The sequence below is a fragment of the Sus scrofa genome, chromosome 1 (assembly GCF_054392235.1).
Source record: "Sus scrofa isolate SSC_HxYL_T2T_F1_AM1 chromosome 1, Sscrofa_HxYL_maternal_Yorkshire_Landrace_v2.0, whole genome shotgun sequence".
Taxonomy (NCBI): Eukaryota; Metazoa; Chordata; class Mammalia; order Artiodactyla; family Suidae; genus Sus; species Sus scrofa.
In genome coordinates this window covers 219,168,722-219,186,127 of record NC_139383.1, presented here as the reverse complement: position 1 = coordinate 219,186,127, position 17,406 = coordinate 219,168,722, and the positions used below count along the sequence as shown (strand labels likewise).

The 17,406-nt window shown below is 34.8% G+C and overlaps 1 protein-coding gene across 13 annotated transcripts in view; it reads right to left on the bottom strand.

Annotated features, from left to right (window-relative positions):
• The window catches only part of NFIB (nuclear factor I B), a 245,365-nt gene that overhangs the window by 24,167 nt on the left and 203,792 nt on the right, over positions 1-17,406 (bottom strand). For 4 of the 13 annotated variants that reach the window (XM_021063648.2, XM_021063662.2, XM_084985363.1 and 1 more), the window contains exons 8-10: positions 13,633-13,817; positions 9,140-9,278; positions 6,041-6,123 (exon numbers count right to left, since the gene is read on the bottom strand). In XM_021063648.2, the coding sequence (XP_020919307.1) occupies positions 6,041-6,123; positions 9,140-9,278; positions 13,633-13,817 (407 nt within the window). Of the gene's footprint in view, positions 1-6,040; positions 6,124-7,446; positions 7,566-9,112; positions 9,279-13,632; positions 13,818-17,406 lie in introns of all 13 variants that reach the window. The other 9 variants (XM_005660096.4, XM_021063654.2, XM_021063652.2 and 6 more) reach the window with 4 other exon arrangements.

Here is a 17,406-nt window from a genome sequence, read left to right as displayed (position 1 = left end):
AGTAGATTTTTATTTTATTAATTACCAGAGAGCAAATAAAATGGCCTTTGAATGAATAGGATGTAGCCTTACTGAACAAGCAAAATGGTCACAATAAAATTGTGGTTTAAGATATGTGTGGGACATATAAACATTTAAAAATGGAGAAATATTCAAGGTTATCCTGTTATGTTAAAGTTGCTATTCTAATATCAAGTTCTGAAACCTGTGCTTATTGATATTTAATTTAATAAACATGGTAGAATTAAGTTAAATGTGTATGCATAGTTCATGAACTACATAAACATTACTGACCATAAATTCTAAGTACTAGAAAATGAAAGGAGTTTTTTGTGGGTTTTTTTTTTTTTTTTTTTTTGGTTTTTAAATTAAGACTACTTTAACCTGTGAAATTTAAAGTTTCAGTAGAACTTGGAGATCACGTAGTTCAATTTTTTCATGTTCCCTTCCAGGATAAGGACACAGGACAGAAAAGTTTAGAGACTTGTCCAAGGATAGACATGTTCTGTCATGTCAACAGTGAAACCACACCTCCTGAACCCTAATTCCTGTTTCCCACACCGGTGTGCCTGTCACTGTTCTTTTCTTACCCTATTTTTCATATGCAGCTCAAGACTATTTAAGGCTAAAATGCCTATAATTATAATTCTTCATAGTTTCCTTTATTTCCTTGATTCCACTTAGATCTTTTAAAGTTAAGATTTTCAGAAAAGAAGACAATTTTTGCCCTTATGATTTGATGGACTGAAATTTAAATAACAGTAAACATTATTTTTACATCATCTAGAAAAATTTATCTTGGTATCAGCCTTTGGTAACCAGTAAGTGAATGAATGAATGAATGAATGATAAAAGACAGACCTTGGAATTTTTTTTTTTTTTTTCAAATTTAGGAACTAGCCAAAAAGCTAAACATTTGCATAGCCATTATTTTGACAGAAACTTCCTTTAAATGTGTTTCCTTTCCAGCTAGCATATGTGAAAAGTGACCTCTTATCCATTTACATACCTACCCAGAAGTCATGTGATAGGGTTTTACGTCAAGCTGTCAATTATGATAACAGACACAATAAGAACAGCCCAAGTGTTGATAGCCCACTTCCTGACTTCATTGAAAAGTTTGTTGATAGTCCACTTGTGTCCTTTCAATTGCCTGCCTTTAATAAAAGACTACCTTTCCAGTGCTTTTAATGTACCTAGCTTTGGCTTTGCCATTTGTCAGGACAAATATAAAAGGATTTCAATTAATATCTTAGATTAAAAAAAAAAAAAAACCTACAGAGGCTGAGTCTTAAAAAGGCCATTTGATATAACATCAGTGTAACAAAAAGCCCTTCCTAATTCTAGTTTCAAAATTATATCAAGAAAAGTGTTGAAAACATTTTGATATAAAGCAGCCCAGTGACTGAAACTGAAATAATAGCATTATATAGTCATGCAGGAGGTGTAACATGCGGAAGCTCAGGCACCAATAAAATCCATGCGTCTGTGTTAAGTAATGCAAGGACTTGAGTTGATCAGGCCATTTATTCATTAGCTCTAACAATAAGTAGAATATATTGTCAGCAGATAATAATTTTGAAATTATGAAGATAAGCCTTATATCCTATAAACTAGAGCTTACTGGACTTTTTGTCTCAAGGCATAAGTTGACTTCTCATTTGCTCCATCTCCAATCTCAAATCTATACCCAAGGTTAATATGTACTTCCAACAGCAGGTTCAAGTAGTAATTTTTTTATTTCCAAACTAGAAGCTTCTTAGCTACAAACTTTTATTTCCAACTTGCAATTAGGTTTTTTTTTTTTTATTCTGTTGTACTGATGTATGATAGTAAGGATTTATACTTTCAAATTATGACCTTACACTCAAGTATAACCATAATAATCAAATTAATTGGACCCTTTTATATTAGCAAACTTTCTAGGATAACAGAGAAAGAAGGCCTGCAGTTAACAAATTCATAATGAGGCTGATCAGATAAGAAATTGGTGCTAATTCAAGTAAGCTGTCTCATAATTGCTATTTCATACTAAACTTGTTAGACTGAATTATAAAATAATTCCTATATTTTCTAAGCACCACCCAACATTCTGCTATGCAATTCCCATATTCTCAGGGAGATGAAATTTGGGAAGTATAGCTCCTTCATTGCCTATCTATCATAATTAACATCCACAGTGTGTTCAGGATGTATAAGGCGGAAAGGAAACACCACATTTTATTAAACTTCTGAAAATTAAACCAGAGAGAAGGTCCGTGACACTTCTGAAAAGGTTCCAAATCATAAAAAGACATTTCTCAGCAGAGACTAAAGAGCTCAGTTTGCCAAAGACCAATGAGTTCTTCAAGCCACCACACCATCTTCCAAAAGAAAAGTTCAAGAAGAATGAAGTTCCAATTTTAAGATTTCTCCCACACCAATAGTGAATGCATTAAATAAGCCAATCATCCCAAAGACAGTGTAGCTCCAGACCCTAAACAACACATAAGATTGAATTATAAGAGGAAAATTTTAAAGTCCTGATCAGCTGATTATTATCACTAATTAGAGAGGACTGTTTGTAATGGGAAATGATCAATTGGTTTAAAGAAATCTTTTTGAAACATGATTATGTAATTTTTTTTTTAGATTCAGATGAGATATCACATTTAAAATGACAGTGAAATTTCTGTATCAGAAAAAACTACTATTTCAAGGCAGTTAGCGACCAGTATTAATCAGTAATAATCATTATAAAAAGGAGCACAGAGATGTATAATTACTAACAACAACTGCATGTGTACAAGTTAATGATTATAAAAGTGTATTTTGGTATTCAGATCTGCAAAAATCTCTTACTAGTGGAGTACAGGGTTAATTTTAATATTTTCCATCTCATTCTAAGAAGCCAGTGTCCTTGCATGTTAGAAATAACTATATTGAAAGCTCTGCTTTAGCGTCATTTTGTGTAAAGATTATTTATAAGATGGTCAAAATTATTCAACAATTTGAAATTTATTGTTAACTCTAATTTATGTAGGCTCTATAAAAGTTCTATTCTAAGAAAAAATAGCACTCAACAATGCACATCAATACTTTTCATAACCTAAAAGGATAAATCTTTATAAAGCAGCCACCAATAAACTGAAGAATGTACCTGGTGACAATATTTATTCTTAAAGGGTCATGTATGTTAAAGGCTAAGGGGAATGTTTAAAAGAACCCTCTCAGACTAAAACCATTGCCTTTCTAATTTTGAATTTTTCCTGGCTAATATAAAATGATTGATTACCTTTATTTCATGTACCCCTTGATTTTTCTTTTCATTCATCATTGAGTACTTTAAACCAAATGCATTTAAAACCGGCTGCTAGAAGAGTGGTCTCTTTTAAATCTTTGTAAAGTAATGAAAGGACACAGTAAATCAATCTCATTTCTGCTGTAGGAAAGAATAACCTTTACTCTATTGAAGTCATTTAAACTGTTTCTGTCCCTCTGTTCCTGGACAGTAAACATAAAACTTTATCTCTAGGATTCTTTTAAAATTTGAAAGGATTAAAGCAATTAAAAGCTTTTAACTAGAGCTTTAGTTTAATAATACACATGTATAGTAGAATAGGCATATGCATTCATTTTCTGCATACTTCAAATTGTAGCTTATTATGAATGGTATATTGGGCTTTTTCAATTAAAAAAAGCACTCATTCTTTCATTATATAGAGGACAAATTGTCAGTATGGCTTTTAAAACCAAACATATTTTTAGCTATGAAGCTTACATAATTTTTCTTCCAAGGATCAATACACATTATATATTCTATAAATATCAACCACATTTGACAAATCAAATCATATTTGTATTGAAAGAGGTCTTCACTTTACATTATCTACTTAAAAAACAAGTGGTGGACTTTGGTGAAAAAAGGTTGTAGCTCTGGAACACACACATACATATATTTTTCAATTAAAATGTGCTCAGAACTCTATCTACATTAAGATTAGTACTTTCTTAATTCTTGCTAAATTTTCTTGAAGCAACTTTTACATAATGAACTTTTGTGATCATAATTACATGGGGCTCTAATGATAGTTATAAGTGATAAATAAAAATAAAAATTAGGAGTTCCCGTCGTGGCACAGTGGAAATAGAAACGAACCCAGCTAGGAACCACGAGCTTGCGGGTTTAATCCCTGGCCTCGCTCAATGGGTTAAGGATCTGGCGTTGCCGTGAGCTGTGGTGTAGGTTGCAGATACGGCTCGGATCTGGCATTACTGTGGCTGTGGTGCAGGCGAGCAACTGTACTCTGATTAGACCCTAGCCTGGGAACCCCCATATGCCATGTGTGGGGCCCTAAAAAAGAAAATAAAAATAAAAATTAAAGCTGCCATAGGTTAGAACAGGAGGATGAAAAGATTATTCCTAAATACATGAAAGTGGTTATAATATTCTAAATGTGATTGGAGCTAAAACTTTAAATAATGGAGGCATGATTCCATGAATTAAAAGTTAACTGAAAACCGGAGACATGTCATAAAGAATGATGCAAATCCTACGACAAGAATATTTCTGAAAATATGTGGAATGATTTATAAGATAACAAGTTTCTAAACCTATAAATCCTGAATGTTTTTAAAAAACACAAGGAACATATACATTTGTCAAATAGAACCATATTATAGTAATTATAGCACATTTCATATTATAGCAATTTTAGAGGTGAAAAAAAGCAACATTTCAGAAAATTATGTTGAAAAGCCAATGGCTGGCAAAACCACTAATTATTATTTGGTATTTTCATAACTGTGTACAGATGTTTTTAGTTAGTTCTCACTCTTTTGTCTTGTTTTGTTTTGATTTTTTTAAAACCTGGCAAAACGTCAAGTATCTTGAATAAGCTATCATCTTTACGATTTTCTCTGAACTCCGCATGTGGTGACCTTTCATATAGGCAGTCTGCCACCTTGGCCTGCCACTGGGCGGGATTTGCAAATTCCGCACAGGCACAGATAGGGATGATAAAGCATAAACTACGTGGACCAGTCTAAAAAAAAGAAGCTGGCCTGAGTACATGCATGGAACTTGCTACATCTGTAAAAACACATACAGATGCACATACAACTTTTATTACAAATGAAGAGCTAGTTAGTTAATACCAGCTCTACTGACTCAATAAAGACTATTTTTCCTTATGTAATGTTTTGAACACTGTTAATTCCAAACTGCTCTGCTCATCAAAACTTGAGAGCAGCAAACATATGCATCGTAAAATATATTTAAATTATGAAATGTTTAGAATTATTTCTGTCATCCTGCAACTATAATCGTGGGATTGCTATATTTGTATGGTCCATGCTTTTGACTATGGCTAATTTGTTTATAAGCCACCATTAATCCTGGCTGTATATTTTCACAGTTTGGGTAAACACTTCATTTGCATTAAATTTACAGCATTAATGAGATGTGAAATTTAAAATGCTACTTGAAACATAAATGATGTAAGAAAGCAGAAGCAAAAAAAAAAAGTGTTTTATCACATCTGAAATCAGTAAACCAGTTTAAACCTATTAAAATAGGAAAGATGCCTCGCCTGAGATTTTAGCTTCATAACTCATCTTTTTAGACTAAAATACCAAAATGGGGAGTAAAACATCTGGAAAATATGAAAGAGCTCAAAAAAACACATACGGTATAATGCTTCTACTCTAACTGGCTTTTAGATCAGTTTACAAGTTTTGTCTTTGGAAGCTAGAGACTAGTAAGTTCTCAAGAGCCAGTAAGACTGAGAAAAATACTCTTTGCCTGAAACACTGTGATTCTTGGATGTTACTGATAAACGCTACAGAGATGGAAAAGGTCTTGAGGCAATTTCAGAAACCCTGTTTAGAGAGGCAAGAAACAAAGGATAAGTGATCAAGTATTGTGGAAAATGAAATGATCAATCTCTTTCTCAGAAGCCCCAGGAGCCCCATTCTGAGTCCAGATCTGAAAGGCAGCACGGAGAAAAGCACCAATGCAAAAGCGTGTCTACACCGTCACACCTGGGGGAAACGTGCCCACCTGTTGCTGATGTAGGAAGGATGGGTCTCTTGGACTTAGTCCCACATATCGATTGGCTTGAGATGTGCCTGAGGCTGTGTAGGCTGATTAAGGAAGAACAAAAACAAAGATAAAAATTGTGAACTATCAGAATGAATACCCTGTCCATGTAAAAGAAACCCAGAAAAGTGGGACTTGCAACCAAAAAAAAAAAAAAAAAAGGTCTTTTTCTTTTGTCTGAGTGAATACCAGCTGATCTAAAAGAAATGATGATAGATGACCTCAAGTCAACTACTTTATCCCCCCTTCCCCCAAAAATCTATCCAGTGAACCAACTCCCATCCTTTGGTGTGGGCATCTCACATCTGCCAGGTTATATAGCCTTGAAGGATTACCAAGGACTGGCCAGATAGAAGGGTCTTTTTTACTAGATGTATCTTTTTACCAGATATTAGTTGTCTAATAATGGAATGATCAAAGGTGGTGTGTGATTCTAAATGTAAAAGCAGACTGAAAGTCTGTCAGGAAAAAGGGAAAGTTTTTAATGATGGGATTTAGGCAAGTGTGCTTGATGATACAGATGAAAAATGTCTGACTGAAAAATCTTACTAAAAAGAAAACCTAATACTATTAACATTAAGGAGAAGGCCATTATACCATAGAATAAATTAGCTCAGTGTTCTATTTGATGTGAAAATGAACAAGTTTGATTGAAATGTTTCTGAAAAAAATTCTTTCTTTTCCATAAAAAAGTGAATTTTTTGGTGCCTAGTCCAGGGAGGGAGTTGACGGCAGTTTTTAAATACTTGGCTGCCAGGTAGTAAGTCCATAAAGTGAATACTCCTTCAGTTATTATGGTCTCACCTGGCAAGTACTTTTTGAACAGGTACTTTTCAGTGCAGAGTAAGTTTTCCAGTTGGAATAAAAAGAAAAACTAAATTTTCACCATTTATGTTACAGTTATAGGTCTAAACACAGCTAAAATATTTGGTTTAAAACCATCAGATCAATGAGGAATCTAGGTATTAATTTTTAAAGGCTTTTTTTTTTAGAACCAATATATTAATTCTGCCATGTTCATCTGATCCAGCTTTTTTTAGATCAACTTTTTAAAATAGTGAAGATGCTCACAATTCATCTTTTAATGATTTCCAAATAAAAAGGGCAGCCATATGCAGTCAGGGGCCCATAGTCAATCTCCAGACGTCTGGGATTCTACACAGAGCACCGAAGAGCCTCACCCTTGCAGCTTGGGCACCAAGTCCATGCTATTCTTTCTTTTCAACCATGAGAAAGAGGTTTCCTTGGCTTCTGTGTTCTCTTTAATTTTACTGACTTATCAATTCAATGACCAATTTCTCATTATCAGTGGTGCCTATAGGGAGCTGCAGCTACAACTTGGTTTATAGGAAAGAAAAACGACTCACTCTATTGCTTTTATGCAGGAGTGGAAAATGGACTGATGCAGCCATCTTTATACAACCAAGATATTCCTTTTGAATATTTTATGATTTTATAAGTCAAATCAGATCCCCTTTTGATCAACCTGTATGTGAGTATAAGAACAATTCATTAACAAACAGGCTGACAGTACTCCCATAAGTGAACTGCGATCATTTCGGTCTAATCTTCCCTTGAATCTCATCTATTAATGTCACTCTAAGAGTAGGTACCAGAAGTTTCTGGAACTTTTGATTACTCAAAAAAAAAAAAAAATTTTCTATTTGCTTTTATTTACATTGCTGACTTTGTTTACTCAAAGATGCCAAGACATCACTTTTAAAATGTGAATGCAGTATTTTAGTAACTATAACATTCATCGTTAACCTGCAGCACAAAAGTATTATTCGTCTTCTTTGACGGAATCTCACTCATTGGTGCATCCAGGGGAGGGTTCGCTAGAATAGGATCCTCTATCAACCAACCAGTGCCTAAGCATTAATGATGACTGATGGGAACTGCAAGCTTATATGACTGTATATGTCTGCAGGGCTTCATGGATTTTGAGAAAGAAATGCGTAATTCACTGTACACTCAAAATATGGTCCATTTATCTCGTAAGGTTTCTTCCTAGTCTTTCAGAGGCCACACACACACACAAAAAGAGCGTTTTTCCAATGGCCAAGAAATAAAGAGCCAGTGGTGCCTCTGTAATTTCACACTGGAATTTCTAGAGCATGGGGATTTTCTTGCTCTAAAAGAGAAAACAGAAGCTCTGGCTTTAAGATACAACTACAACTGACAAGAAGTAGGATAAATCCTCCTGACTGGAACTTTATCTCTTCCACTTTACCAATCTTGCACACCAGCTCCACTTCTAGGAAGCCAGCAGTTTGGCAGTTTGGATGATGCCAGTTGAAAAACTGTGCAATAATTCCTCATGTACTTATGAGTACTCTATACAAGGAAGCAAAGGAATGATTTGGGTTATAGGTATGTGCTATGTAAATTCACTGGCTAAATCTCTGACACCTAAAATGGTACGGCCATGATGAAATGCTGATGCACCATCATAGGCTAAAAAAAAAAAAAGAAAAAAAAAAGAAAAATTTAAATTGCAGACAATAAAAGTGCAGGTAGCTTACATGTGCCTAATACTAAGCTTTGAAATGTTTTCTCCACCCAACATTGTGTGACTGTCTCACAGTGACATAACCTACAGTGATGTAAACATGCAATTATCTTACAGAGGTACTGATTCAGTCTGCCTTGTGAAGGGGCTTGATTTCTATAGGAATGCTCCAATAACTAACAATTATCTAATCTCTCTCTGGGTGATATAAAAACCTTGCACACTGTTATGATATTTAGTGCATTTCGATGTATACCTTGAACAAGCAGGCATGACTTGCTATTTCTGTTATAGCTATTTACTCCAAATAAGCTTCTCCCTTTTCAAATATGATTCATGGATTGAAATTTGATAAGAGAGAGCATGAGAGAGACAGGCGACATTCATGCCTGCTAGTTCCACATAAATGAGAAATCTCCATCTGGTCGGGTTGCTGGAAAAGTTGCCGTGTTTTCCACCTTGGATCTGATATCCAGTGGTGCCTCTGATGGACATTTCTCATTTCCTACAGAAATACTTACTGGTTGCTGTAGGTGAAGCTGCCTCACCTTCAGTGGATGTAGTGATGGGTTTAGTATCTGTCATGGTCAGAGTCACAGGTCGCACTGCACTGGGATGGGGAGAGGGTGCCAAGACAGGAGTGAAATGGCCAGGCACTTTCCCTACCACTTGACCACTGCTGTTAGGCTACAAAACAAAAACAGAATGCCGGGTGAAACAATCCAAAAGGCAGTCATCTCGCTCATCAACTCCACTCAGCACACTCATCTGAGTGGACCCTGCACGCTATGGGTAACCGCCACATCACCCTTCTCAAATCTGAGTCAAAGAGGCTGATCAAGAATTGGAGTAATGAGAACAGCATTTAAAAGAGAGTCTTCAGCTTCAAAGCACTTTACATAGGTTTAGTGTCTTTCCAACATTCTAAGAACCAGGTAAAGATCCTTCCATTTAGCAGGACAGAAAACCCAAGGGAAAACTTAAATGCTGAGCCCCAGGCCAAAATGGCAGTCCTTACTGGGCTAGTGAGAATTAGAACTGGTGCTTCCTTTCCTTCTGCTCTTCATCTCTACAGTGAGTCAATTTTGCCTTTCAGAATACAATTTTTACCCTAAGAATGATATCACTGAGACAAAGAAGACAAGAATGTCTAGGAGACCAAACGCATTAAACTCAACAAGTTCAGTCAATTACAGTCAAGGCCCATTCTTCTGCATACAAAAATCCTAGCCCTCGCTCACACACACACACGTACACAGACACACACACATTGGGTAATTTAGATTCTAGGGTCTCCACTCAACTTACGATGATTTGCTAATATAAGCAGGTAGAATGGTATTTATTTATTTGCTTATTTATTTATTTATTTATTTAAAATTTTCTTTTTAGGGCTGCACCTGTGGCATATGGAAGTTCCCAGACTAGGGGTCAAATCTAAGCTGCAGCTTCTGGCCTACACCACAGCCATAGGAATGAGGGATCCGAGCCACATCTGCAACCTACACTGCAGCTCATGGCAACACCAGATCCTCAACCCACTGAGCGAGGCCAGGGATCAAACCCACATCCTCCCGGACACTATGTCAGGTTCTTAACCCGCTGAGCCATGACAAGAACTAAGAAAGGTATTTAAAACATTTAAAATGTCAGGGTCCCCACAATGATATAAAAAGCTGACCTAGATGTGAACTTATACCTATAAATAAAAGATTTCCAAAGTAAATTAACATGTGCTGAAGTGAAGTAGAGGACAATCAAATACACTCTTGTTACCTGAGCTACTCGTCCACTGCTGGGCATGGAAAGTTGCACAGAACATTGATTGTTAACACTTGTGGGAATTAACTAAGAAAATCCCCTGGGCAATGAAAGAAACGTTACCATTATCTGAGTTTTAGCCCCAGGTAAAAAAATAGTAAATAGTGTCCATAGTAGGAGATAAAATCCTCAGGGTTAAGGATTTGAAGAAATACTGGAATGTATCTTTCTAGACAGAAAATGCTAATTTTTAGTTATACTGATGTTCGTTTCTCCGCTACATAATGTATCTAACAATTTCCTATGAGGGTACTCTCCCAAAATATTTAATCTTTATCATCTGCACTATTTTTAAAGGAAAAGTCAGTAATAAAGCAGAATATTTATCCAAATGCCTGCACATAAATTACAAGTAGACATTTCCTTAAAGAAAAAGATGAATGGTTAATAAGATGTAACTATTAGAATCTAGAGACATGAACTAAGGCTTGGTTGGCTTCCTCAGAGGCCACATTATTTATTTTATAAAAGTGGACTTTTGAATATCCTGACTATTCATCATGAATAAATTAAGTATTTAACTTTAAGTCGGAAAAATTGACCAGGTTTTTCCCAGTATGGAAACTGAAGAGAGAGTCATATCTTTAGACTAATTTTATTTAAAATATTCCATTAAATAGCATGACTGACTCACTCTAATCGGTGCAGCAGAAATGCAATTAATCTCCAAATTGCTGTGGGGAGGACAAGGCATCTCAGTTGCTCAACTTAACAATCAAAATCAGGGCAGTGCTGGAGGACACTACAGGTGAACAAGTACCCATTTTCCCCCATTTTTACAGCTAAAATAGTGAATGCCAAGAGTCTTATTTTGAAGTGCAAATTAACTGGTTTTTGAGTTGGAATTAAAAATCAAAGCAGATATACTGGTCCTGCAAAAACAATTCTGCAATTTACAGTAAAGACCCATTTTTTCAAGGGGAAAATGCCACTGGTTTCCAAAGCAGACTATCAGCTCCTGGTTATCTGACCATTGCAAAAGACTACTTTGTATTATCTCCCCCAAGCAAGAAGAGTGATCTTGTTTTATGATTGGTAGTACATTCGGTAGCAAAAAGCCTTTCTATATATCACCTTCACCAAAACAATTTGGCAGGACCTACCTGGGAGCATGGAACAGAAGAAATACATTATTGTCAAGAAAATGCTATATTACCTTCCCCATTCTGCAAGCTTTGTCTACTGGAATTGAATCAACATAAACCTGCAGATTTTTCCCTCATTTTAAAAAAGCAAAAGTGACACAGAAAGAATTCCCAGGCCAACATAGACAACTTTTCTGAAACTCAGGGTCAGAAGAATAGCAGAGTTATTTCTTTTCAATTTTCTATCAGTTCAAATAGATGAAACTACACTATAAAGCTTCTCTTTCAATGCCATTAATAGATGAACTTTCATATTATAGATATGAAAAGAGAGACATCTTATCTGAAGATGAACAGCATTAGGAAAGGATTATCCTACTTAGTACATTGCTCCTATTATACAAAATCCTGAAAGGGAATTTTTTTTTTTTTAATTGAGATGAGAGTAAGATGCTTCTCAGAAGCTGGATCTTTACCTTGAAAATATGAAAAAAAAAAAAACTGAGAACAATATAGGCAGATTATCACCTAATATGCCCTCTTAACTTATAAAGAAATTGAAATATACGTAAAACAAGCACTGAATAATTAAAGAAATGCAGAACACTAAGGGCCTGATTTTAATTTGCATAATTTTTCCCCTAACAGTGCCTAATTAAGACATCAGTTTAAAAAAAAAAAGAATCCAATGGAACTCTAAGATTTTCCACACTGAATTAACGTTAAGGACTTTTAATGGATGTCTTAATTAGACTTTGTTATTCATGGAAATTCTACACAAATTAAAATCAGACCTTGTGTGTACTGTTCCCAGCTGAGTCTAGCAAAATGCTCTATGGAATGAGACTTCTGAATCCATGCTCTGACAACAAATTTTATTTCTAAACTGATATACTAAGATCCCACTGTTTTATTTAGTAATTATTATTACAATCATTAAAAGTGCTATACCATTTGAACATTTTCTCCTAAAATACAAAGAGGTTAATTTTGTAATTCAAGGATGGTATATTTAGTTTAGTATTACTAGTCAATGAGGTTAAAGTACAGGTAACCTAGTTTTAAGTAACCCAAATAGTACTGGATATGTTGTTATTCAAAAAGTTTTTTTCAGGAGGGACCATTTTGCTCCATTTTAACAATTAAATTAAGACCAAAGGGATTTTTTCCAGATCTTTCTTTGTTAATTCTAAATTAATATGCACATACTATTTACTGGCATTTTAGTAACTGAACAGCATTAATGACTGAACACATATGAAAATCCCTCAGAGCATTAAAAATCATGATAAGAAGTGGACAAGAGGCTTGGAGGTAAAGTAGCAGAGCCAAATACCAGACCATAAGATCGAAATTACATTACAGATTTTCACTAATATGTTTATTGATATACTCAGCTTTGGCACAGACTGCCTACTTGATTGTGGAAAATCCTCTTACATCAAATCCCCATGAAGTGATATCTCCAGTAGAGAAACCACATATTTAGGGAGTGCAAAAGGCATGTGAGTCATCTCACTTACACAAAGAATCCTTAAAACCACTGCATAGTGTTTACAAAAAAAGGAAAAAAAAAACAAACAAAAAAAGACACTTCTGGTAATGTCACTCATTATGAAATGCAGTCATGTCTGAGCAAAGAATATTCAAGTAGTCATCAAACACTGAAAATGTTTACATTACCAAAGCTTATTTTAATACCTAATAGTTAGTCTATAAATACAACTCTAAGTTCTTTTGTGTGTGTTTATTTTAGCTCATACTTTGCCCCTGCCTGAAATAAGCACTACGTCTCTGTGTCAGACCAGGTATTTCAGAGGTGTGATCTCCAGCCCAGAACGTTTTTTTTTTTGTCAGTGTACTTTCTGCATCAACCTTCTCTTCAATCAATGGAAACCCAAAAGCATCAAGCCAAGAACATCTGCACAAATGTGCCCCTTTGGGGCAACACAATTCCTACCTGTCAGTCAGCCACCTTTCAATAAAAACTTATTGAGTCACCAAGAAACTTCCTGAAGATGGATTTCAAAAGCTGGATGTTCTGCCAGACACAGCATCTGAGTAAGCTTCATGGCTTACTGTTAGTCTGTGCCATCTCCCTTAGGCTCTAATCACATGTTCTCTCTCATTTTTACCTGGCTGGTTTGCGGACTGGATGGGTCATAAGAAGGTACATAGTTCTTCAGAGTATCCTGAGGATTCAGGTGGGGAGGATATCTGATTGTTGGATGAGAAAAGTAGCTTGATGGGGCTGGAGGAAGAATAGCTTGTGTTGGAAATGGCAACGGTGAGGGTGGAGGTGGAGTTCGAGTTGAGATGACTGCAGAAAACAGAAAAGGAAAGGTTGACTCGTCAGCTGTTTTTCTTACTTCTCCATTCTGAACCTAAAGAATCCTGTGAAATTATAATACCGATGGCCACTTCCTTTTTTCCCTCCAATTTAACTGAATTCTCTTCAAATAAGTTCGTCTTTTACTCTTCTTCTCAATGCCAGGACAGCTAAGCACACAGTGACATAACCTCCAGTCCAGGGAGCTAACAATCTTGCTTTCTAAATCCATGAATGGTTAAAAAAAAAAAGTTTCTCTTTTATGGGTTAAGCCAATGCTTCATAAAATGTTTAAGCAAAGGTATTTCCCATCAGAATACATTCTTTGATTAAAAAGTCTTTGTCTCAGAAGTCCAGTCCAAATCACAGCATTAATTAGAGGGCAGGGGATCCATGAATTTTCTCCCAAAATTCAAAACAAAAGTGTAACCCAATTTTAAATAGTTATTTTCCCTATATATCCTAGTTGGTGGTTATTTAGAAGGGAAGCCAATCATGAGTAAACAATAATGTCCTGAATAATTACCTGTTATTATATAAAGGCTTATGAATATTTAAACAATAATCTGGGAAATTTTTTTTTTTAATGAAAAGGTCCCTTTTAAGACCAAAATAGTTCTATTTTCTTCCTACTCTGTTTCTACATGTGACTTAAAAGATATTATTGAGATAAGACCAAGAATAAAACCCACAGAAATACACATTTAAACTTTCATATAGGCATGCTAATTTACTCCTAAATGACATGTTTTATACAGGGAAATAATACACAAAACTTGTAATGTGAACAATGTTTAATTATTCTATAATTTTTCACATTAGTATGATCATTATTTATTACTTATTTTTTGAAATATAATTCTTAATTTAAAAAATAGGGAAATAATATAATTAAGTGTACAATCGTTATCCCCCAATGTTGAATTTGTACTTTACATAACTACAATTTAAAAGTTCCAACCAGTATATATAGAAGTGAAGATTAAATGTCTGTTTCTAGTTACTGTTTTGATCTGAATCATAGGAAATTACATATGATAAATGTTTAGTGTTTTATGAGACAACTTAGCAAACAATATGAAAAATAAATTCTTTCCATGACCCAGAAATGAAAATCATCTGGAATGACTTATATCCAACTTTGTAATTATGTGCCAAAAAAAAAAAAAAAAAAACTTTTAAGGAATATTGCTTATCTTTTCCAAAGAAAGCTTTTTCACAAGATACAAGAAATTAAAAATGTGTATCATAGAAGAATCATCCATTCAGTTTTATGGTCACAACTTCGCTCCCTGAATATCCAGGGATCTCAATATCCTCTGGATTGTTGCTACAGTACAGATTTCTGGGCCTAACCACACACCTACTGGATGAGGATCTCCAGGAGTAAGGCACCAGAAAGTGCATTTTATTTTTATTTTTGTTAATGATTTTTATATTTTTCCATTATAGCTGGTTTACAGTGTGCTGTCAATTTTCTACTGTACAGCTAGGTGACCCAGTCACACATACACATATACATTTCCTTTTTCTCACATTATCATGCTCCATCATAAGTGACTAGATATAGTTCCCAGTGCTACACAGCACCAAAAAGTGCATTTTAAACAAGTGATTCAGGTAATCCTTCCACACACTCCAGTGTGAACATCTTCCTTCCATCAAAGGGATGCATTTCAGAGAACAATTACATATTTCTTAAAACTCCTTGTTGAAATATTGCTACTTTATTCAAGAAGGATATACATCTGAAAGTATAATTTAAGAAAATGCAAACGCCTGAATTAAATTGCACATCTTTCGATTTAGTATCTAAGTGCTCTTAATCTCAGTTCACTTTAACCATGGTCTTTCCTCATATGTGTATACACACCCTTGAAGGATATAAACATAGCTTCCTCTTGGGTCCTCTGGGCTTTGAGATCATTTGGTATCAGTAGTTACAGAGGAAGTCTCTTTTGATTTGAAATGACACCTATCAAATCAGAGTACAAATCTCTGGGCTCTCAAGTCCTGTGTTCACATAAGCACAGGCTGGCCTGATACAAATAAGGCAGAGTGCAGGATTTCCAATGAAAATAAAAATGGCTACTTTGTCAACAAAAGTCATTGTAGTCCTTTAAAGAAAATGAAAAGCAAAATCCAAGGCAAAAAAGTTTCCCTTCATTATGGAAGAATGTATACATGCATAGGTACATGTATGTATATATATTCCTTGCCTATATTATTGCATAGCCTTCCTAATTGTCTTCTTTCCTCCAGTCTTGATCCCTCTAATACATACTACGCAATCTGCAATCTCGTATGAATAACGTTTTAAAAATACCGTTTTAATCAGGGAGCTGCTCTGCTAAAAATCTTTCAATGGCTCCCCACTGCTTCAAAAATAAAATACCAACAACTTCCCACATTTGTACAGTCTTCAAGTGCTTTGGCCTCACCTCTGGCCACTCTTCTATTCAGACTACATTTCAGTATTTGTGGATCCTTCAGTATTTGGCACTGGGTGCAGTGACCTCTACCACATTGACAGAGACAAGCTATTCACTGAAATTACCCACCCCTCTGGCTAGTTCCTTCCTGTGGTAACCCCACCGTTTAAACTTTTAGTTGAGAACACACCTCTTTCAGGTATCTAATCCTCATCCAAGAATCTAATCCTGATCATATTGCTGCCAGGCTGAAGATGTGGTCCCTCTGTCTCACCACTGTACCATGAGCTCTTTGAAGACAGAAGCTATTTCTCATGACAATGTATTTGACACAGGCCCTACTAGATTATATATTTAACAAATATATGGTAAAGGACAAAGGTTGAAGGCTTATCTGTATCTCTCATGGTTCGTTATATAAAAATATCTTAAATTTTTTCCAAATGTTAGAAATACGAGAATTTTAACTAGGTGTAAAGATAAATGAATCATTTGACTTCTAAATTAATTTTGTTCAGATACTCACTGTTACAAGTGTATAAAACAGTTACTGATTTTTTCCGCCTTTCTTAGCAGTACAAAAATAAATATAAAAAATTTTATATTATGTGATTTGTATATTCTTCTCTGAATTTTATAATTGTGTTAATGATAACACTGAAGGCCATGTATTTTTAAGTATAGTGACAATACACAGCAAAATAAATTTATAGGCCAAAGCTAAGAGCTTTATTATAAATGATGTTATATCCTTTGAATAAAGATGAAAAAACTAGATTCAGTTTTTTTGACAAATAAGGAATTGTATCACCATAAATTGAAAAGAATAAGAGTATCACTATAAACATATTATCTTTTACATATAAAACTTTCTCTACCTAAAATTCAGGCTACTCCTCTCTAGGGTTTGAAAATAACAGATGGAAAGGATGCAGTACTGCTTATGAATTATATCTCATTTTTAATTTTGAAAGAGGATTTAATATTAATTGTTCTGTAAAGTACAAATGTGAAATACTAAATTCATTTTCCTATTTAAATTAAGGTATTAGACATAATATCAAGTGTACTAGCCCACAGGAAGGATTTATGTTTTGTTTGGCTTTGTTTTTCTTTTTTGGATGCCCTGTGGCATATGGAATTCCCGG